General features: G+C 42.8%; 3 protein-coding genes across 5 annotated transcripts; 1 reads left to right on the top strand and 2 right to left on the bottom strand.

The window, feature by feature from the left end:
• Window positions 1-108: 108 nt before the first annotated feature.
• Window positions 109-8,816, top strand: LOC116382306 (semaphorin-3F-like). Of its 2 annotated transcripts, none has more exons than XM_031845259.1 (17): window positions 109-282; window positions 3,218-3,378; window positions 3,466-3,528; window positions 3,644-3,763; window positions 3,953-4,046; window positions 4,157-4,276; window positions 4,397-4,542; window positions 4,649-4,763; window positions 4,854-4,923; window positions 5,088-5,232; window positions 5,331-5,553; window positions 5,652-5,740; window positions 5,829-5,870; window positions 5,968-6,125; window positions 6,228-6,295; window positions 6,383-6,510; window positions 6,926-8,816. In XM_031845259.1, exons 1-17 carry the CDS (start codon window positions 171-173, stop codon window positions 7,328-7,330), a joined length of 2,259 nt encoding a protein of 752 aa, XP_031701119.1. In that variant the 5' UTR covers window positions 109-170; the 3' UTR covers window positions 7,331-8,816. The 2 variants fall into 2 exon arrangements, with proteins under 2 accessions (XP_031701119.1, XP_031701120.1); XM_031845260.1 differs by having other exon boundaries at window positions 110-282; window positions 6,956-8,816.
• wasb (WASP actin nucleation promoting factor b) lies at window positions 7,684-12,978 on the bottom strand. The gene is made up of 11 exons (XM_031845261.1): window positions 12,748-12,978; window positions 11,779-11,919; window positions 11,481-11,567; window positions 11,255-11,351; window positions 10,808-10,837; window positions 10,660-10,692; window positions 10,363-10,561; window positions 10,062-10,237; window positions 9,374-9,942; window positions 9,124-9,229; window positions 7,684-9,034 (listed from the first exon to the last, which is right to left on the bottom strand). The coding sequence occupies exons 1-11, from the start codon at window positions 12,847-12,849 to the stop codon at window positions 8,976-8,978; spliced, it is 1,599 nt and encodes a 532-aa protein (XP_031701121.1). The 5' UTR covers window positions 12,850-12,978; the 3' UTR covers window positions 7,684-8,975.
• A 188-nt stretch (window positions 12,979-13,166) lies between these two features.
• Window positions 13,167-22,953, bottom strand: LOC116382618 (sodium-coupled neutral amino acid transporter 3-like). 2 transcript variants are annotated; one of them, XM_031845822.1, is made up of 16 exons: window positions 22,797-22,953; window positions 19,776-19,891; window positions 19,525-19,609; window positions 19,268-19,383; window positions 18,582-18,655; window positions 18,205-18,297; window positions 17,898-17,979; window positions 17,713-17,795; window positions 17,465-17,523; window positions 17,241-17,366; window positions 16,950-17,029; window positions 16,756-16,856; window positions 16,463-16,587; window positions 14,859-15,003; window positions 14,598-14,701; window positions 13,167-14,476 (listed from the first exon to the last, which is right to left on the bottom strand). In XM_031845822.1, the coding sequence occupies exons 2-16, from the start codon at window positions 19,814-19,816 to the stop codon at window positions 14,372-14,374; spliced, it is 1,419 nt and encodes a 472-aa protein (XP_031701682.1). In that variant the 5' UTR covers window positions 19,817-19,891; window positions 22,797-22,953; the 3' UTR covers window positions 13,167-14,371. The 2 variants fall into 2 exon arrangements, with proteins under 2 accessions (XP_031701682.1, XP_031701681.1); XM_031845821.1 differs by lacking the exon at window positions 22,797-22,953 and adding an exon at window positions 21,028-21,231.
• Window positions 22,954-22,966: the final 13 nt, after the last annotated feature.

The following is a 22,966-nucleotide window of genomic DNA, read 5'->3' as shown; positions in this document are numbered from 1 at the left end:
GAGAGAGAGAGAGAGAGAGAGAGAGAGAGAGAGAGAGAGAGAGAGACTCCCCTGCCTGTCCTTGCTTCTTTTTCTGTCTCCATATTTCTCTTGGGGCACTCTATAATAATAATAGTTCATTCCTCTTTCCTTTTTTTGTGTCCAGATTTAGATCTCTGTGGGCTACCTGCATGACCGTTACCATGACAGCATCCGGAGCCCAACTCCTCCTGCTGGCCTTATGTGTTTACAGAGGCTCGGGCCTGCAGCAGTCTGCTCCGCGGATTCGCCTCTCCTTCAAAGGTGAGCTCCTACAGATTAACTAAAACTCCTCTGACAGCAGGGCTTGTCTTAATGGTTTCTTTCACTTGTTTGGCTTCTCTCACTAAGTCACTCAGCGCGCACTGCAAACCCGCGCACACGCCTGCGGTTATGCTTCCTCTTATGAACATATGTAAAGAACGTATTTCCTGCCACATGTCAAACAGTGCAACACTGAAAACAAAAGGTGGATATTACGTGTGGTTGGTTACTGGTAGTGCCCTTCGACAGAGTTTCTCCCCACACCCTGAAACCCAAACGCACTAAAGACTGACCTGTCATTTCTTCTTTGTTTTTGATGTCTGACATGATGACACAAGAAGGAAACACCTGCAATTTGACCACAAGAGCTAGAATGATATTGTAGAGCTGGGATGTTTTGGCCGTGAGGCGTAAATTCAAGATGGGTGTGGATGGTGGTTTTAGAACCCTTTCTTTTTTTATATAGGCATTTGGGATTTTCCCGTGTTGTCTCCTTGTCCTCATTAACCGTAACAGCAGAGATTCATGTTACAAAAACGTGGATGACGCCTTTGATCAAAACAATGCTGGATGATTACACTTATCTTTGCATCTCTATCATGTCGCCACTTCAAGTGCACCTGTACATGTGAACGTGCACACACACGCGTCACACCTGAAGTACCTGTAGGTAGGAATTACTGTGGTGTGAATGGGATTTATAGCATTCTTTAGCGCTTTCATGTGGGGGGAGAGTCTAAATGTTCTGCTCGCAGGTCCAGGCGGCGTCGACGTGTTTGCCGTCTTACCTTCAACTGCACTGATTCAATGAGAAAACATGTCTGATTTTGCACGATGACAACGAGAGACATCTGACGCAGATTAGAGGCGAGCTAATCATGAGATCTGTGGTTGATATCTGGGACTTGGAGTCTACATGCAGTGCAGAGACTGAAAACAGCTGTCTACATTGGGTTTGTGGCTGTCGTATAAGGCGTCTGTTCCATTTGAGGCTTGAGAGAGTGATTATGGTGCATTTTTACATGACCTTTAACACAAATCCACTTGCAGTAAACAGCTTATACACGCCAGTGTGTTGTTTTGTTTTGTAGCAGGGTGCACAAAGTGGTAGTCTGACTAATAACACAAGTTTGGTCTTGACCTTGATCGTGGTCCTTCCCAGTTTAAGATACAGGAATTCACATCCGCACAGAGCTCTCCATGACAAATGTATGTACGGGTGCTTGTTTAGAGCAGCAGAGAGGTGCTGAATTATTAGTTTCTTGGTTCGATTTTTGAAGATAAAGCAGCCACATTCACAGACCTCAGCCACCCCTCCCCCTAATACCAAAGAAAAAAAAAGTTGGATTTACTTCCAAACTGTTTTCTCCCACTCCAAGGATTTATTGTTCATTGTTTGTGACACCGAGTCCCTTTGTTCCCGGAGGCGCCTGTGGAGGAGGCTTTGGGGCGGCTGGAGGACATGTGACTCTTCTGAGCGAATGAGCCGGCCTGATTGACAACCGGGGGGGGGGGGGGTACAGGAGGCCCGCAGAGGATAGAGATCTCAGACTGCTTCCTCCGTCGCTGGGAAGTCGTGTCAGTTATACGCACTTCAAAGGGACTGGCCGAGTCTGGTTTGATAGAATTAGTCAGCACTGCTAGAGAGCAACACGTGCATGGTAATTGAAGCCATGTTTTAGAAGGTTCATGCCCTCTCAGTGCTGTCACCAGTGTGTTCATACTTGAGATTTGCCTGGTACTAAACGGCAGCGGTCATTAGAGCCTTAGTGACAATATGTAGTCCAGCTGTAACATGAGAGCTTATAGTGGCTTGTAGTAGCTTACGTGAATCGTATGTCCTTCCCAGTGTTTCCCTATCACTGTCAGAATGTTGTCAGGGGATAAGTGTTTGCTGAATGTTTACCAGATGATGGCAGTGCATTGTTTGCTATTTTGGGAGCATGGAGACGTGTATAGGGGTGTGGTGTTTCTACATTTATCCCGTTCGGTGAATCCACCATGGGCCCCGGTGAGGATCGGCCAGAGGCTTGTTATCCTGTGTTTACATCTCGGGAACAGAACCGGACCGGAACGGCTCCATCTCGTGTCGTCCGGAGATCCGATTGCATAGCTTATTTTAGTTAGGCACCTTGGCTGCATCCTGTTAACATTGACCTCAAAAAGAAGGATGGCAGGCGCTTTGATGTAAATAAAGATTGTGCTTCCTCCTGAATCCCTGTAAGCTGGCTTCTGAGGGTCTGTGGGAACATTTGTCAATATATAAGCCTGCTGTCTTTGACATGCCTCAGCTGTGTCCCAGTGTGAACACACATGGCGGTCAATATTTTACCCATGATGCCACAGATGCGTCTGTTGCTTGTTATGTGGATGGGAGAATGAAAAGAACTCTCATTCAGAGGTAGAGTGCAGCACGCAGTCCATTTGTCACGCAGGCGGATGCAAATTGTTCAATCAAAGCTTTCAGGAGAACAAAAAAAAAGGCGCAACACTTTCCACCGCAGCGTGTCTTAACAGGTTACGCTCTGCTAAACCCAATCCTGATCTTAAGAATTAGCTCTGAGTTCCACTGACCTTGTTTCCTAAGGGAGGTGCTTTTTCGTCTAGCTCTGCAGAGCGTGTGGCGCCTTAAACTCAATCAGCCAGTCAGGACACATAAAATATTCAGATCTTAAAAGCAAATATGTTTCTTAAAATGCTCCAAGTTGGGTTATATTTAATCAGTGACACAAATTTTCCAGAAAAGAAGTGTGAGGCGTGTTGCTCAGGGGACCGTGGGTTCATCCAAGTCGGTAATGAAACATGTTAAAGGCATAAAGGGAATAATGCGACTAGATTTTGAGGGGTAACCTTTGCTCCCCCTGCTGTTGGTTTTCCAAATGGTGAAGATGGTGTGTTTTTTATTTTTTTTAACAAAGCAAAACTTTTCACACAGAACTGATGGACACAAGGGCAGCGCGGCCCTTCAGTTTCTCCTTCAACACCAGTGACTACCGCATCCTCCTGATGGATCAGGATCAGGGCCGTCTGTACCTGGGCAGCCGGGAGTACCTGGTGGCTCTGGACATGCACAATGTCAACAAGGAGCCACTCATAGTGCGTACAAACAATCGATTAGCCTTTTCAGAAACCCAGTCTGCTATTTGGTACGTGGCATTAAGTCTTTTTTCCCCGAAATTACAGATCCACTGGCCAGCGTCTGCTAAGAGAAAGGGAGAATGTCAGATGACGGGAAAGGGAAAACAGGTGGGATCACGTATTCACATCCTGTTCTTTCAATAAAAAAAAAAACCGAGTCTCAAGACGGGACAATGACAACGAAGATGTTTGACTTGCATTTGTCTCGCTCCTCTTTGTCCAGGGTGAATGTGCCAACTTTGTGCGGTTGATAGAGCCGTGGAACCGGACCCACCTCTACACCTGTGGAACGGGGGCGTACCAGCCTATCTGCACATTCATCAACAGAGGCTGGAGGGCAGAGGTGAACACAGAGACAGTTCCAGTTCCCCGAGTGGGATTTACAGCAGACATCCCTCAGCAGTCGGCCTGGGAAGCGTTGTCCTAATAAATATTTCAGGACTACAAACTGGGACACTGATTTGTTTGTGATTTTCCCATACTCCCATGTCACGTTTTCAGCGATCTATTTTTATGCATACTTTCCCTGCAGGACTACCTGTTTAGGCTGGTCCCTGGGTATATGGATTCAGGGAAGGGAAAATGTTCCTACGATCCAAAACAGGAGAACATTGCAGTTCTGATCGGTAAGACGCACTTCATTTTTAGAACAAAAAGCATTAAATCTGATCAAATTCCTTCCCCTGCAAAAAGTCTCACCTTTCTATTCTGTTATTTCCTCCCCCCCCCCCTGCAGATGGTAACCTCTATGCAGGGGTCCATATTGACTTCATGAGTACAGATGCTGCTCTGTTTAGGACCATGGGAGGGAGAACAGCTATCAGGACGGAGCAGTACGACTCCAGGTGGCTCAACGGTGAGTAAGTGTGGGTGTGAGGAGGTAAATGTTGTTGATTACAGTTTATGGTTCCTCTCATATTATTTGACAACCACTTGCCTCAATCCTCTCTCCGCATATCTGTTTTTTACCCTCTAGATCCTGTGTTTGTTCAGATCCAGAAGATCCCTGACAGTGCAGAAAGGAACGACGACAAGCTTTACTTCTTTTTCCGAGAGAAGAGTCTAGACTCGAGCGGCGGCGCGAGCCCCAGCGTTCTAGCCAGGGTGGGAAGAGTGTGTCTGGTGAGCCAAACCACGTCGCATGTGTAGTGGTAGTATATGCAGCTTACCTTGTGATATGGAGCGCACTGTGCTTATTGAGCTGTGACCTAATTTCCTTCCTGTCTAGAATGATGAAGGAGGCCAGAAGTCCCTGGTGAACCGCTGGACGACGTTCCTGAAGGCTCGCCTTATCTGTTCAGTGATAGGGGAAGATGGAGTGGAGACACGATTTGATGAACTACGTGAGGCCACAATAAAATGACCGCTGAGTATAAACTGATAGCATTTTAATTGCAACTGCTTTTAAAGTTGAGTTATTGATTTTCTTCCAGGGGATGTGTTTATTCAGCCCACACAGGATGAGCGAAACCCGATGGTGTACGCTCTCTTCACTACAGCGGGGTGAGTTGTTTTTGGAGGCTTGTTTGATAAATTCACACCTCAACTGACTTCATAGAACTTTTTCTCACATTTTTTTGGGATGATTCATGCTTTAATATCAGGGGATAGGGCGAAAGCTGCCTCCAACTTCTCCCTCTTACCATAACGGTCTGTTTCTGCTGAAGCTCTGTGTTCAAGGGCTCAGCAGTCTGCGTGTACTCAATGGCTGATATCCGCAATGTCTTCAATGGACCGTTTGCCCACAAACATGGCCATAACTACCAATGGACAGAGTACACTGGCAAGATTCCCTACCCACGGCCCGGGACGGTACGTTTCAGTCATGTTATCTCCCAAAGTGAAATCTAAATCTGCATCTAAAGAAAGACACCACATCATTGTCCCACTTCTTCCTTCTTCCCATCCAGTGTCCAGGAGGAACCTTCACTCCTGGTGTCCGTTCCTCCAAGAACTTTTCAGATGAGGCTGTGAATTTCATCCGAGCCCATCCCCTCATGATCCATCCAGTTTATCCCATCCACCGCCGTCCCCTGGTGGTGAGAACCGGCGTGGACTACCGATTCACTGCCCTGGTGGTGGATCAGGTGGATGCAGTGGACGGACGCTACGAGGTGCTCTTCCTGGGGACAGGTGGGACAGCTGCAGGACTCACGGCACTTGTCTGGTTTGAGGATTAGTTTGGCAAAAAAAGAAATATAGGTCTTAAATATGATTTCTTTCACTTCTAGATCGAGGCACTGTCCAAAAAGTTATAGTTTTGCCGAAGGACCCAACTAGCATGGAGGAACTGACTCTAGAGGAAGTGGAGGTTTTCCGGGTATGTCTAAATATGTGGTCCTGAAAAGACAAAAATACTCTAATCTCAAAAGGGTTTTATTTTGATTTTGTTATTTATTGATTTACAGTCAAGAGCTCCAGTCAAAACAATGAAGATATCCTCTAAAAGAGTAAGCTAACTCTTCATACAGACAAATTCACATTTCAGTGCATTAACCAAACCACACAATCACACTTTTCGTTTCATTTATATTTTTGTCACGACAGCAACAGCTGTACGTGTCGTCAGACGCGGGGCTGACCCAGGTGTCGCTGCACCGCTGTGGTGTGTACGGCAGGGCCTGTTCTGACTGCTGTCTGGCTCGAGACCCCTACTGTGCCTGGGATGGAGACAGCTGCTCTGCTTTCACTCCGTCCACCAAGAGGTCAGGGGCGTCTCATATCTCCACAGTGCATTATTTTTAAACTATAAAGTGCTGTGTTGATGTGTGCGTAAACGTAATTCTTAATGCTGATCTTTGTCTCAGGAGGAGCAGACGACAGGATGTCAAACATGGTGACCCACTGAGGCAGTGCAGGGGCTTTAACGCCAAAGGTGTGGCTTTATTTGTGTATTTTTCAGGCACACATCAAATTCTGTTTTGAGCAGTTGTCACCATTACTTCTCTCTCTGTCTGTCTAGTGGAGAAACGTCTAAGAGAAACGGTGCAGTTTGGGGTGGAGGGCAGCAGCACCTTCTTGGAGTGTCAGCCTCGCTCCCCTCAGGCCTCCGTCAAGTGGCTCTTCCAGAGGGAAGGAAAGAGGAAAGTGGTGAGGAAGAGCAGTTGCATTCTGGGAAATGTTAAAGGAATAGTTTGACATTTTGGGAAATTCGATTTGTATTCTTGCAGAAAGTTAAATGAGAATATTAAGATCATTCTTGTATCTGTCCCGCAAATATAAGTCTAAATGTAAGCTAACTTGCTACCGGCTGCAGCTTTATATTTTTTCAGGACAGATATGAGATATTAAATTTCTCATCTAATTCTCAGCAAGAACGTGAATAAATGTATTTATTAAAATCTAAATGGACTGCGTTTATAGAGTTATTTTCTAGTCTTGACGACTACTCGTAGCACTTTACAACACAAGCCAGCATCCACACATACACATTCATACCCTGGTGTCAGAGGCTACCATACAGCAGCGACAAACACTCAGCAACACTTTAACTTCCCTCTCTTAGACTCCTGCTGTTTCATTCCCTTTTGTGCAGCTCACCCGTGTGGGAGGTATTCTGAAGACCAACCATGGTATCCTGCTGAAGTCTCTCAACCAATCAGACGCGGGGCTCTACCACTGCCTCGCCACTGAGAACAACTTTAAACACACGGTGGTCCGTGTGGCGCTGCGCATCCTGGATCGAGACATCGTTTTAGCTCTCACTGCTCAAGATGAGGACGCGCCAAAGACTCTCCAAGCGGGACCTCACCAACAGTCATCCATCGTCTCCACACCCTTCCCGCCTGAGATAAGACTGATTAACCAGTACTGCCAGTCCTACTGGGAGCAACTCAGTCCCAAACAGCAGCAGCAGCGCAAGCGAACCAGCCGGAGGCACACAGAGGGCCAGGACCAAGGCCTCGGCTAGAGGAAGGGACGGACGCTGTCCTACACTGGCCTGTGTGGACTTTTATGGTGGACTTTTATGTTTGACATGCATGTTTGTGTGTCACCTCTATTTATTAGGCAGGTGATGCTGTCATGCTGTCGCTAAAGTACTATATTTGTGGTTTTATAACTGTCGGCCTGCAAAATACCATATTGTGTATATTTTACATGATCTGTGACCACTTCCCAAAGAATACTGTACATTTTTACATTTTCCATCTTTCAGCTATCAGCTTGTGTTAGTTTGACATATAAATCAACTTACAGACGTGACAGAAGAGTATTATGGCCAGGCATAAGAAATAACATACCAGAGGAAGAAGTTTTTTTTTTTTTTTTTTTTTTTTTTTTGCATTTTGAGAATAAACTTTTGAAAATTAATCAAACTACTAGCGTCATCGCATATACTCAAATTTCAACTTTATTCTCATGATGAATATGCCTGACCCTAATATTTTTTCAAGATTGATCACCTATCGTAGGGATCGTTTTAAACCTTAAAATTATTCAGGTGCTTGTGGAAAAAGCCCAGCATCAGCACCTTGAGAATCACTGTGGAAGATCAATGTTTTTAGTGCAAAAAAACAATTTTCACAACATCCGTATTTGCTTATTATCTGTTTTCTAGGTTTGATTTCCAACAATAAATCTTGCAAAAGCAGACATTTTCGTCAACTGATCCTTAACTTTTGGATTGTCCTTGAGAGCACCAACAAAGATGCGTTTTCTAAACTAGACTGCTCGTTGAGATGGATCGCATATTCCATGTTTGTTTTGGATAATGGTATGTGATGTAAAGTAAATGCAGCACGTAGTTAATAGGCTTCAACATGCAGAACCACAGGTATGGTACTGTCAATTATCTTGAAACAGAAATGTAATATATTGATTGTGAATATAATATATATGGTCATTGGATTACTCTTGTATTGTATGAAGTTAATATGATGATAAAGGCATATGTTGCATGCATGTGTTTGCAAGTTGTACATTTTACTTGGTGTGTAATGATGTTTGTATGCTGTAAAGTTTTCTGTTAAGCTAATTCCATTGGGTTTTGTCATATAATGACTCCCCTACTGTCTTGTGCTCTAGTATGTGAGTGTTGATATGTATAGCATACAGTGTTCTTCCAGTTATGCACTTTGTCGGTGTTGGTATTCGAGGGAATTTGGGATCTTTGCACAGATGTATGAGAAAATGAAAAAGGAAATTTTTTTTTTATGTCCAGTATGTTGTTATAAAACTGGGAATGGAACTGGCTCAGATTTAGTATTGGTTGTTGGTGTTCTGTCATATGCTGTATTCACAGACTTTAAAAAATGCTCTTTTTAGAGGAAGCGTAAGGAACAAGATTTGTTTTCCAGTCAGCGCCACCATTCACCGTCATTGTAACACAGTGCTGTCACTATGATGAACCTACACTGGAACGTTCGAACAAATATATAAACATTTCAAAACTCTCATAAACTTGTTTTCTTTCACTTTCAAGTCTTTTCTATTGAATTATTTGACCTCAAGTCACATTCCAGTTTTATTAGTAATTATTATACTTGACATTCAACTTGTACCACTGTTGCAATTAAGAGGTTTCCATAAGTTCAAAATCCACACAAACGTCAACATCAGTCATCCCATTCGTCGTCATCTTCGTCCTCATCTCCACCTTCATCTTCACTTTCATCTGAAAGAGAGGACAAATATAAAGATGTGTGGGTCCCTTTGGTTCCACTCTTACTTTATGTTGGGTGTAATTAATGTTCAAATATTTACCAGAGGAATGAATGACTTTACTCCTCTTCTGCATGACCATCATGAGAGCACCAACGATGCCCTCATCTGACTCTGTAGTTGTAGGTCCATCAGGACTGTCTGTCACCTATAACACACAACAGAATTTAAACATGAACATCTGCTACAAACATCCAAACCAAATATTAATTGCAGCATGTCAATCAAGACTGATCTGTTCTTATAATATATATACGTATAGCACATTTAAAATGCTTAAAGTTTGGTTTACATTTTTGAGCTTCTTCCCCAGTCGGATCTGATCCAGCAGAGCACCTCTGCCGGGTCCTTCTCCTACGGGTGCAGGGACAGGTGGCGGCGGTGGTTTTGATTGGCCTCCAGGAAGAGGAGGAGGTGGGAAATGTGAAGAAATAGAGGTTTGGGGGAGTGGAGGGGGAGGAGGAGGAGGAGGCCCTCCACCTCCTCTGCTGGGTGCAAATGGAACAGGAGGAGGTGGGAAACCCATGGAGCGCTGTTGGCTCGGCGGCGGGGGAGGAGGCAGGTTGTGTGAGGAGATCGAAGGCGGGACATGAGAGGACTTTGGCGGTGAGGAGAAGTGAGAAGGTGCAGAGTGCGCTGGTGGCGGCGGAAGACCACCTCTGTTTGTTGCTGGAGGTGGGGGTGGCACTGCTCCTCGTGCAGGAGGCGGGTTGGAGGGCGGGAGCCCTCGAGGTGAATGGCCTGGGACGGGAGGCAGGGGGCCGGAGCGGCCTCGCGGAGGTGGAGGGTTTGGAGCAGAGGAGCCCGGCACAGGAGGCAGAGGCCCTTGTCTGCCAGGTGGAGGTGGTGGAGGTCCGCCAGCTATAATGCAATGGAAGGAAACATGAAATGGAATGGAAGGAAACATGCATAGCAATTAAATTCAAGCTTTAGAAGATTAGCCTGTGGGGAGGAACAAAATGATGCAATGCGAGTCTGACCTTGGTTCATCTCCCTTTTGACCGCCTCCATGCCTCCAGACTCCTCGATGAAATTATAGATGAGCTGGGAGGTCTTTTCATCCTTCATCTGATCTTCACTGATGCCGGCTTTGGAGAGCAGCTTCCACAGATCAGGGTCAACGTTGTTGGGATCCCAGCCGACATGACTAACATGCCTGACAGGAAGGAAATCAAAAGAGACACAGTTTCACAAACTCTGTCAAGCCGCATCCTCTCTAGATATTAACTAAACTTCACTGTGTGACATCAAGGCAACACATTCGTCGGCTGAAATGCTCACTTAAATCCACTGGGTGCCCCTATGTCTGCTTTGGAGAATTTGGGCCCCTTTTTCCCTTTCTTCTTATCCTTCTTCCCTTTGCTGATCAGAGATAAGGAAGCAGCAGGTGGAGGCGTGGAGCGGTAGCGGGAAGTATGGATGTCTGGGTTTTGGATGTCCACTGTGGTCATGTGAAGAGAACCAGGGCTGCCAGGTGATGCTTGGCGATACAGAGTACATGCAGGATGGTATGTCATTATTATTTCATTTCACGGATCATTGGTGGAGGGAAAGTTACAGTAGAAAAATGTTATGCACCTATTTCAGGGAGTCGAGGCATGGAACCTCTATCTACAGCAACAGAAAAAAAGAGGAGAGAAATACTTTTACTCTTCTCGTTTACTCTTATGTCATATTATGTCAGATAAATTCAATCATTTAGTCATGAAGTTCATTGCTATCTTACCACTCGGCGGCAGGGGGCGCTGTTTCCTATCTGTCAACAACAAGGAGGTGAGAGAAACCATTTTGAGACACATACACACCATAATGAAATATGTATTCACTTAAAAATACCTTTAAAACATTTACCTTGAATCTGGGTGTAAGAAATTATTGATCAACTATAATTTTGTCGATTTTTTATTATTATCTATACTCTGAGAATGTATTCCAGTTTCTGTTTAATGGAAATATCAACAGTATTAAAGGATTTACTTGTAAAATATTTCAGAGTTTGGCAGAACAAAAATCAACTTAATTTAAGTATTTTCTTTCTAGGATCATATAGCAAACAAAATGTGCCCGATAACATATACAAAATATGAAAATGGTAATGGATGATTATATTAATTTATTATTATTATTGGTATATAATTCTACTCATTACAGTGGTCTCTGTGACCTCACTGACCCTGACGGTTGTGTCTCTGGTTGATTTTATCCTCCACAGCATTCTGGAAGGCTTCTGCTTCCTGCTGCTGGGCAAAGTTCAGTCCGACTTGACAGTCCTGCGTCGCGTGAGGAACGAACAAGGAATGTTTATTTTGAACAGTGGGCTATACTTTAAAAACGTGTGACCTACTGCTTGTTTTAACGGAAGTAACTTAGAGGGAGAGGTCAAATGAGGGCGTGCTTACGTCCGCAGCGAAGGTATGAAAGTACGGCTGCGGAGAGGAGTAAACAATCTGGTTGTAGATCTCCTGCTCCCAAACCTGCTTCCCTGTCTGTGGAGAAACATGGTAAACATGTCAGTCCTTCAACAATGCTCATGTAAGATGCGAGTAATCTGGTGCTATAGTTTGTTTAGTAACTCTGTCTCTCACACACACACACACACACACACACACACACACAGTGATTTGATTGACAGTCTAATATGGGCCTAAAAAGTCCAATGCAGCCTTTTAATTGGACTCAAATGGCAGACTTTATTACCTTCAAATCAAACATCCGTATGAAGTAGGAGCGCTGCGGGTTGTCTTTGATGAAGCACACCACTCCAGTGTGCTGCAAGCTCCACATGGATGGACTGTGAGGCAGAGCCATGAACAGCTGTGCTACTGCAGCGGCCATGGACTGATGAAACACAAAACAAAAAGACTTATAACAGTTCGGCAAAGATGGGGAACCCTGAGAGCGCTTTATTGCACTTCACATGCAAATATGCAGTTTTGTGGTGAGGATTCACTTCCCCCGTCTGCTTTCATTTGTTAAGTTTAAGTGTGGTGCTTTAAATTCCATCACCCGTCATGATATTCTGTTGTTAAACAGACGGAAATGTCCGTTGGCAGAATGCGTGTCTCAGTTGCTTAAAGAAAGTCTGGAACAAAGCAACTTCTGCTCTACTGTAAGACTAAACCTACAGTGTCTAATTCTGACACCAGGAAATGGTTCAGCCACCATTTCCTGTTACAGCTACCTCATTTATTTTTGATGACCTAATGTCAGAAATTCATTTTAAACTGCTTTGGCATGAACATACAGTAGATTCTTATACAGTTGAAATTGAAATGTACCTGATTATATATAAAATAATAAAAATTAAGTCAATAAACTATCAAAAAGCAGCTAATGTCAAAGTCTCAGCGCAGCGTTCAACAGTCAACTGTGCTCATTTAAATTCAGGATATGATGTTTAACCACCAAGAGAGAGAGAGAGAGAGAGAGAGAGAGAGAGAGAGAGAGAGAGAGAGGGAGAGGTTTTGAGGGCTGAGACTATTTACCTTGTGAAATAGCAACCAGAATAACCTGTATTACTTTGGAGGCCTTGTCTTTTCTCTTTTACAACAAACTCTTCCAGAACAAGTCAGAACAAATACGGCAGGTTATTATCCCCCATGGTAGGCAATCCACCCCCCCCGTCCCTCGTCCCTCCCCTCCCCCGCAAGTCAGCTCAGAACTTACAGCACATCTTCTGCCCAGCAGCTCCTCCAACTGCTCATTCTCCTGCGAATTCAGCAGTGAGCTCCGGACGCTGTCCAGTTTAGCTTTAGATCCACGGCTCATGGTCCTCTAATATATCTCCCAGTTTATTTTTAATTCATGTGTTCCAGCATGTGAAAAGGCGTCCTCGCTGCGCTGTCAGAATACTGAGCTCTACAGTCAAGGAAGTTTCTCTTCTGTGTTCTGCGCACACATCAGCTGAAGCAGGAAACAGACTAACCGCACTTCTCTAACCCCCACTTTTCTTCTTTCTCTCAGACGCAGAGCACGAATGAATGTGCTATACTTCCATTTTCAGAGGGAGGCAGTGCGCTATTGATCTTCTCCTGCTATGAGTATACATTCAATGTGCAGCCACACGGATGAACATCTTTACTTAAGATTAAAAAGCAACTCAAAACTTTTGTACAAATGAAAGACATGTTTTATTGACAGGTAGCAACATTCATATTAATTTAAAAATGCACAGGATGAATAACAAAGTCAAAATATCTTTTGGTCAAATTTTAAAGACAAAAAAAACAAAAGAGAAACAGACCATTTAACTTAAAACCCATGGGTCCTTATTGTTCATACTCAACAATTTCTGACACTGCTAAAACACACGCAGCATTTTTAACACAAACATCTTCTCAGGTACAATTTTTAATTGGCCTTTGCTGAACATAGTAAGAATAAATAAAAATAGGGTGTTACAATCTATTTCTATGTGACACAACATTATATTCTTTGATTTGTGACATCACATGTGACTTCCAGTCACTGTCAGTTTGACCTTTATGGGTAGCAGCCGAACACAAATTGCACCGTGTCTGTTGGATTATTTCTAAAAAAAATCCCCTCAGACGCAGCTTTGAGGATAATCACTTCTACAACAGTAACTTTTTTCTCAGAATATATTAACACACATTTCACATGAACATTAATTAAACTCCACGTAAAAGTCATAAAAAAATTGTATTTTGGTCGATTGTAATGGTTAGTGTGGAGCTGCCGTCTAACCCTCGCTGATCAAATTCAGCTGAATCTGTGAAGTTCGTTGGAATTCGGACAACACCACGCCAGCATATTTTACAGTTCTAAATATATAATGAAACAAAAACTGATGGATGGGTTTGGGTTAGTGGGCAAAAGAAGGGAAATGATTGCCTTTCGACACAATGAAATTTCTGTTCTGTAAAGTCTGAGATGGTGGGGAAGTAGATTGGAAGGATTTTGGCAGTGACTGAGTTATTCCAAGGAGCTGTACACATCCATACTCTAAAATGGGATTTCCATTTGAGTCATGCTGTTCCCATTCATCCTTTTGCATTTCTACACACGCCTCCAAACAACATCCTTACTATGAGGCGTGACATAGGTTTCATTCAGTCAGAGCACATCGCTCTGCTTTGTCCTCCCCATATCATGTCAAAATGCTTTCTTTTTGTTGTTGTTGTAGTAGGCGAAGGCTCTTCACATATCCTTCGTCTTGTGCAATAAAACTTTCCTATTTGGCTTTGGATGAGTAGATGAGGGGTAATTTAATGACAGGGAGTGCTTTGGTTGGCATTCTGTTTGTTGTATCTCTGTTCCTTCACAACTGCTAGTGCCCGCCTCCACTCTGAGATGCCCCAGTCACCCAGTCAATAATGATGAACGACAAACTCATGATCATGAAGATGACTCCCAGGCCAGCAAAGCAGGCGGCCTACCAGAGTGGAAGGAAATAAAAGGACATTTGTATCCACAACACTTTAAACATACTTAAAATGTTTGATTAAAAAGTTGAATTTAAAGTATCCTTGATAGCTGAATGAACGGAGTTGTACCTGAATCTTGGGTCTGGACCGTAATGCCTCCTGGTCTTCAGGAACGATGCGGATGTAGAAGATTCCAGGTAGGATGAAGATGAGGCAGGGGGCAGTTGTGGCTCCTGAAGATGAAGGATGAGAACAGAGAAGAAGTGAGTTTATTTAATGTTGTACACGGTAGCCTAAGTGATTACACAGTTTTCCGGATGATATAATTCACACTGTAAACATTTGCAGCGAAGCCCAAACCAGTCGGTCGTTGTTCCTGCGCAAACGTACCGATGACACCAAAGATGTCGTGGATGCTGGGCACAAAGATGACCAGTACGTTGACCACAAAGATGAGGCAGAATGCAATGCCGATGTGTATGAACCAGTTGAACGGCTTTTCAGGGAACAAGATCTGGAGCAAGGCCCTGCGGATCTACAGAGGGGAGGAAGGAAAGAGGGAGGACGTCATGCTCTTCTTTACAGAAAAAGATACACATCCCGATTTATATACAAAGATATTCTAAAAGTAAATGTTGATCTTGTTTTATCACCTTGGTTAAATTTAGAGTGTTATAGAACCACCGTTGAGTAGCTGTTGCGTAATGCCATGTGGAGGATAAGCTCCGATAGCCTGCGTGATATGCTAACGAGTGAGACCAGCGGTGCAACATACTTGAAAGTTTCAACTTACAGAAAAACATTCAGCAGCATCGTCTGCTTTCTGTACAGTAATTCCGTAATAAATGAGTATTTCAACAATTTGGGAAATTCCCTCATTTAAAATTCCCCCATTTGCTTTCTTGGTGAGAGTTAGAGAAGAAGATGGATCCCACTCTCATATCTATCGGTTCAATACGAAGCTGGAGCCACCAGCTGGTTGTTTGTACTGATTAAACAAATGAGTTTTCATTGAGCTCTAGTGGTTCTTGTAGATGCATCTTTTGACTTTTGGACGGAGCCAGGCTCTGAATGGACAGACATAAGAGTGGTTTCAATCTCCTCATCTAACTCTCTACAAGAAAGTGAAAAAACATACCTTCTGAAATGTCTGGTCATCTTTAGTATCTACAGACCATTCTGAAGTTATATTAAGATAATGTTTTTAAAAAAACATCTCTATACAGTCAACACACTATTTAAATAGAAACAGCTGGCTTTAGAAGTTACACAGCACTGAAACAGTACAGGCCTCTTTCAATGCCTTGATATATAAATCTTGAATTATTTCCAAACATACATGCATACTTTGGCAGCATCGGTTATGTTGTACAGGCTACATTAGCAACATTGTGGGCTTATGATGTTCAGTTTATAAATTCAAGATCTTCCTCGACAACATTGTTAGTAATGTATTTAGGAAAGCTAAAACTGTCAAATGTTATAAATTGGTCTCGGGCCTATCGAGCAATTAAGACTTGCACGCGGAGTACCACATGGCTCAAGTCTGGGTCCACTATCTTTAAGTCTCTACCACACTACCACTGGGGATCATCATTCATAATGATGATTTTAATTTTTAATTAAATGAGTACATTTAATCTTAAAGACTTATTAAGGTCAGACCTTTTCTTTAGAGAAACGTGTCATTGCATTTGTTGTAAGAAGGATTCACCATAATGCAGCAAAGCCCTTTTATTACAGTATTTATATTCTGCACAACATGTAGTTACGTTTTTCTATGTTGATACATCAATCTTTACAAATTATTTTTAAGTCTCTTGATTAATCAATTCATGATATATCAGCAAATTAAAAAGGCCAATAGAAAAACATGAAATATTCACAGAAATTGGAACCATTTGGGCTTTAATTCTTTGTTGAATTTTAAATTGTGAAAAGTGAAAGGAAATCATAACACACGTCGTCATTATTCTTGTTGATAGATGTCTTACCGGGAAAAGAACCACGGGGACAGTCAGAGAGACGGCCACCAGCACAGCCACTCGCACACAGAGAACCAGCACATCCAGTGTGTCCACTCGGCTGTAGGTGTGTAACAGCTCTGGCCCCACGTTACCTACCCACAGAGAAACCCTTTACATATCTCACGTGGTCTTTCCTCATTCACAACACTGGAAAATGCATATGGGCTCTTGGCACAAGTCACTCATTCATTTGAAAATCTTTCCATTCACAACTTTAGAACAAGGTGACCTTTGACTTTCAGGAGTAAAGAGTGACTTACCATAAAAGGTCAGGTAACCAAAAAGAGCCGTTAGCAGGTACATGACGAACATGGCCAGGATGGAGACGTTGGCAACATTCTGCATACGTTTCTTGGTGGCACTGGGGTAAAGGCAAGCAGAACGATGATGCTCATTTTACTCAAACTTTTATAGCACAGCACTTTGTGAAATGCATGACGACATTCAGACTTACTCTCGTAGCTCAGTGTAGATTGGTAGCACCTCTGGGTGGCAGACAAAAGCGAAGGCCAGAATTGGGATGGTGTACGCTGTCTAAAAGCCAAACATGCCAAAGGTCAGTGAGCAACCCACCAAACATGGCCTGAGGAACACGATCAAATGCTGGTTTTATACCCGCTGTTGATATAACACGCTCTAGTGCAGAACATGCGATAGTGAATCTGCGGCGCTAACCATGAAATAAATATACAGCTGGCGATACAGGAAACTAGACGCAGGTAGTGAAAATGTTTTTTTCTCTGACCTGTGAGTTGGCGGTGAATAGTTTGGCCTCACAGGCGTCGTCCATCCCATTAACGGCAGTGTAGTTATGAGAAATGGTTAAGTTCTGTACCAGTGGACAGAGGATGTGGAATTTCTTGTAGATAACCTGGGAAGACACACTTATTGGTTAATTAAAGATGCATATTTGACGAAGGAACAGGTTGTGTTACTCTATGTGTCTTTGGCCGAAAAGTTTAGACTCACCGAGATTAGGAAAAACACCATGCAGGATAAGGAGAACCCGCTGGTATAGCCCAAGTAACCTGCGATGCAATAACAATAAGATGATGCAGAAGGATTTATAGATTCTGGAAGTGATGGTACTTTCATTTCAATACAGCACATGAAAGTAAAGGCAACAGAAAACTGGTAGTGGACACATGATGTAACATGGGAGAGAATGGGGAATTAAGGAAAGAAAGTAAAAGGCGACGACAGAATGAAAAACATACCAAGGCGTTTCATGAGTGCTAGAGGAAGGATGACGAGAACACTAACAATAATGATCAAGTAGTTTCCATTCATGAACCACTCTCTAAGAGACAAACAGATGGAAAAAATTAAAATCTGTTCATCGCCAAACAAAAAAACTGAAACAATACATGAATCATTGTGTGAATAGCACTTTGACACTCACCCTGTGTTTTTGTGTTTACCGAGGAAAGCTATAATAACCAGGGGCAGCTCAGACTTGACGATGAAGAGGTAGCTGGACATTGCTAGAAGGAAGTGAAAACAGTCGCTCTTAGCACACTCGAAGATATCAGACATATATCCTGGCCAGCAAGTTTAGAGGAAAATATCTCTCGATTATGCCTTTGGGTTCTATCCAGTGCTTATTTGACAAGAGCGACAATCACTACTCTTGGAAGAAAGTGACTACAACCCTGTGGACGACAGCGTCTTATCTTCAGATGTTTCAGTACACAGCATGACGGTCATACCTCCAATGTTGTGTACTGTAATGATGCATCCGGACACTATTTTTCCTGGGGTACCAAAAGCCCGATTCCCAAGCTGCTCATAAGCCCGGATGCCTGAAAAAATATTATGCATATATGAGTGTGATGAGTCATGAATGCAGGATCGACAATCTGCCTACGCTAGAGCTATGAATCATGCCCGGTCCTACATGAACCCGCATAGTTTCTGTCCAAGCCCGACCCGAGCCCGAACCACGGCGGTAGTTTCGGGCCCGAGTCAGAGTAAAATAAAACTGAATTTCCACTGTAAAAAGAATAAAATAAATACATATTTTATTAGGTTTAAGTCTTTTCAGTGTGGTAAAGCCCAAAAACTGTAATATCACAGATCGGTTTACCAACAACCCCGGCACTTGTCAGCAGGAGATGAATTGAATACGCAGACAGGATGGCAATGGAAACCAACAGCATTCTGACAAAAACAAGAGCAGAGATTTGGAAAATGTAATTCATGTTAAAAAAAAAGTAATCATATGGCAGAAATGTATCGCTGGGCTCACAAACGTTCTTCTTCTTAACTGTGCTCCTTGTCTTAATAAATAATGACAGAAAGAAGGGAAAACTGCTCTATAGAAACATCTTAAGAAACTAAACTTTAAAAAGCATTTCTTGTGATAGTACTTTTTCTCTTTTTTTCCCCACCGCTGTGAGTTTGGCTTTGAGAAACCGGCAGTCCAGCCAACCTCCTCCTCCCCCCTGCCACATAGCACAGCACTGATCCAGGTAGGCGTGTCTTGGATCTGATCGCTACCGGCTATTTTTAACCACTCAAATCTGATTTAGGGAAGCTGCGTGTGTATGAGCTCTAATGTACATTCTGACACATCCGGCTTCGCATGGCAGCTGTTGTATGTGTGTACACAGTATTACACCTGCAGCTCACACAGGTAGACGGGCAGAAACAGAGCCCCAAATACATGCACCTACGTGGGTAGAAAAACATACACAAGCACACTGACAAATACAGCCGGGCACAACGTTTAGCCAGAAATGAGGACTGTGTTTGGTGTTTGCATAGACTCACAGAAAAAGAACGATTCCAGTGTTGGACATTGCAAAAGCCAATCCCAGAATTCCACTGCCCATAATGGCGTTACTGAGGTTAAAGATGGACATGCCAAATGAAGTCTTTCCCTCGAACTGCAAGAGGAAGACAACAGAGGAAGTTACACATACAAACCAATTCATGATCAAGTCATCGAGAGCATCGTTACTGTGTCTGATTTTAACTGCAGCGAATCAGTCGGACATTTTCTTTTAAAGCTGAGTAAAAGCACTCACATCTGTAAAGCGGGTTTGTTTCTTGACACCAGTTTTATGTGGGAGAAACTCCTCTTGTTCGGTCAACGCATCCAGCCCATCAAACCTACAATGGGACAAAAATCATAGGTTGGAGGGAGCCACAAAGAAATACTGTAGTGTTTTAAAAATACACATTTAAAATATCTTAATTCCCTGAGCTGAGCTTCCAACACTTTTGCTGTGATGTATTGTACATTTATCAGTAATTGCTGTTCATTTGTGAGTCTTACCCATCTTCCCTGCTGTGTCCATTTTTTTTCTGAAGCTCCATTCTGGCTGCTGGGGTTGTGGCTCGAGAGATCTACCTTTGCCGGACTGAAAGAATCCTCTTCAAACTGTCACCTGGCTGGAGGTAAATAGACATTCATAAACATACATACATAAACTTCGATATCACTGTGGTAGTTCACAAAAGACACTTGGGATGTAAGTCCATTTAAAGCTTGACATGAAAGGCTTTAAATAACAAATGTTGTCAGAGGACTTATGTTGCTCTAATCTGTTGTGGGCCACACAAAGCTGGCATGGACGGACTCTGGGAATGAGCGTGGGTCTGTGCTGCTGCCACAGGGTCACGTGATCCTTCACTTCTCTGTGGGTCAGACTGTCCTCAGGATTTTCACATCTGACCCTTAAGGACACACTCGCACTACATTGTGCCATTCCTTAAGAGTTTCAGACCAAAAAGTAGATTTTTTCTATTATTATCCTACGCCCACCAATGAACAGGCCTGTGGCCGCACAGTAATTCATACAGCTTGGTGGTTGACAGCAGTGGGCTGAGATAAACAAAGGGTTCCTGTGTCAACCCTGCTATTTAGACTAAATACAGTAGCCTTGTCCCTGTATACTGGCCTCAGGTCAAGTTTGGTGAGCAGAACTTTCTTTAGCTGCATACCAAACAACTTTCCCAGGCTCCACGACCAATGCACTCGACAGGCAAATTTCAGGAACATTCTGACATTTAATATTCACAACAGGCCAGTTTTCATTGATTTATTACCACTCCACATTTCAAAATGCAAACTTTACAAATGGGACATGCTTTGCATTCTCAGGTAGGGAAACCTCAGGTAGGCAAAACCTGGTTAACTAACCTATCTAGTTAATTACATATCTAACTTGGAACAAGGCCCTCGTGTGCAACACAGGGGAAACAGTAAAAGAGTGTAAAAAAATGAATAGTAAAAAAGTGCTCCTGCACTTAACATCTATCCGAACAACGATCTTTCCCCAAACAACCTACCTCATGCCCTTTACAAAGTGTTGTGTATACATAATCTAAATATGACAATAATGTAGATACTACTCTTGTCAATAACTTAAGTTAAACACAGCAGGTATTGCTGTAGCGTTGTGTACCACATGGCTTCTGTCTGATGCAAGAGCAGCTCACTATTGAGAGTTAGCCCTTCCCTTCTCTTCCTCAACATCTAAAACACAACACACACACACACACACACACATCTTTTAGCAACTTACCCTCGTGCTCAAGAACAAGGCTAGTTTTCTTTTCTGATTATTGACAGAATACGTCCTTTTGGAAGTTAACTCAATTTTCCGACTCTCCCAATGTTTATGTATAGCTTTGTTCTTAGGTGTCTCTCCAAAGCTCCTTGGTAGTGAAGAAAGGAGAGAGTGAGAGAGAGTAGAGGCGAGGAGGAGTGAGCGGGAAATAGAAACACCCATATTTAACCCTTTGTTTAACCCCGCGACAGTTTACAGCCGCTGTTCCAAAGAGACCGTAGGGATCCACGCGCCAGGTGTCCACACTAGTGATTCATCAAAGGAAGTGAATCTCCTGTAGTTTTAAGAGACAGCCTGCGGTTCAAAGCTCCAAGAAATCCCAGCAACCCATGAAATCAACAGGGCTTCTGGTGTTCATACTGGAGACTAATTACCATGTCATTACAGACTATGCAAGTAGTAAGGGGGGGTCAACTGAGGGGGCCTTTGCTATAGCATTGGCAGCTACTCACTGACAGTTTGCATACTGCTGGAAGTCACAGTGATGGTAATTAGCTTAGTAGTTAAGTGCTTTTTTAAGATTGTCCACATGTGATTGTGCAACAAGCTAATGAAAATGGCCTGGACAAAAATGATGGTACCCTTAACTTAATATTTTGAGGCAATCACTGCAATCAAGCGATTTCTGTAACTCTCAATGACACTTCTGCACCTGTCAACAGGTGTTTTATTAAGTTAAGGGTACCATCATTTTTGTCCAGGCCATTTTCATTAGTCTGTTTTTTAAAATGATTCTGTTGAACCACAATTCAAAAGCAATGTCTGATTTTCATTAGTTCATTTTCAGTACATTTTTATTTATTATTACTTTTGTCAGTTTCAAGTTATTTCAGTGACCATTGCGGGTTTTTCTTTCTTTTACGGAAGGGTACCAACAATTTTGTCCACGTCTGTATATATATATATGGCAACAGAAACACGTGTTCAACCTTTTACTTGTTCAGCTTAAAACGTCATCCACTCCTCAGGGACATTTCCGTTGACTGATAAAGTTCAGCTTAACTGACATTCAAACGTTGTCTATACACCCAAGAAACACCCACGTTTTCTTTATCTCGGCATGACAATGATTCACTGGAAATTGTGTTCTTTCTTGTTTTAATCTCTTAAGATCTCCTCTAGTGGCAGTGTACACAGATGGCAGGGTTTTTGTTGTTTTATTTTTAGAAAGCTGGACATCATAAAAAAAGAAAACTTCCACATTTTGATAATTGTGTCACGTCCAGGCTATTTGTTGCCGTTTGTGAGAAAAAATAACAGAAATACCACAAGGTCCATACAGATCATGATGAATAGAATAATGAAAAGATCATGGCTGCTTCTGTCACCTTAAATTACCCTCAGTCATGTGGTCTGGAAAGATCCAGAACACATAAATATACTTGTATGTGTCAAATATAAATAATCAGGAGATATTATGTCTTCATAAAACCCTCCATCAAATGTTATTTTTTGAAACAAACAGTGATGCTAGCATTTACAGCCTAGATGATCTCCTATTTCAGTGAGTCAGAACAAACTGCCAGCATGTCATAAAAGGGACAGCGTTAATATTCATCCTCATCTGAAACGTTGAGCAGAAACCAGCTGAAACGAATGTTAACCATATCACCACTGTCAGTACATTATCAGTAGAGTCAATGATAACTATTTTCTTAAGTATTTTCCCGCATGTATGTATGGGAAATTGTGTAGTGGCTTGCCGCTTTTTTTCTGGTACTCACCACTCTAGTAACAGTCAAACAGATGGATGTCCTCAGTCTAGATAGAAGTAACAGGGTAGAAAAGACTAAACGTGTTGGCTGGATCACATCAGAAATATGCTTCTCACAAAGCCATTAAGTTCCCTGCCGCTGTAAGAGAAGAGAAATGGGGGAAGGAAAGTAGTAAATCT

Source organism: Anarrhichthys ocellatus, unplaced genomic scaffold, assembly GCF_004355925.1.
Source record: "Anarrhichthys ocellatus isolate YVR2014 unplaced genomic scaffold, GSC_Weel_1.0 scaffold5, whole genome shotgun sequence".
NCBI lineage: Eukaryota > Metazoa > Chordata > Actinopteri > Perciformes > Anarhichadidae > Anarrhichthys > Anarrhichthys ocellatus.
This window is presented reverse-complemented; position numbering and strand designations above follow the sequence as displayed.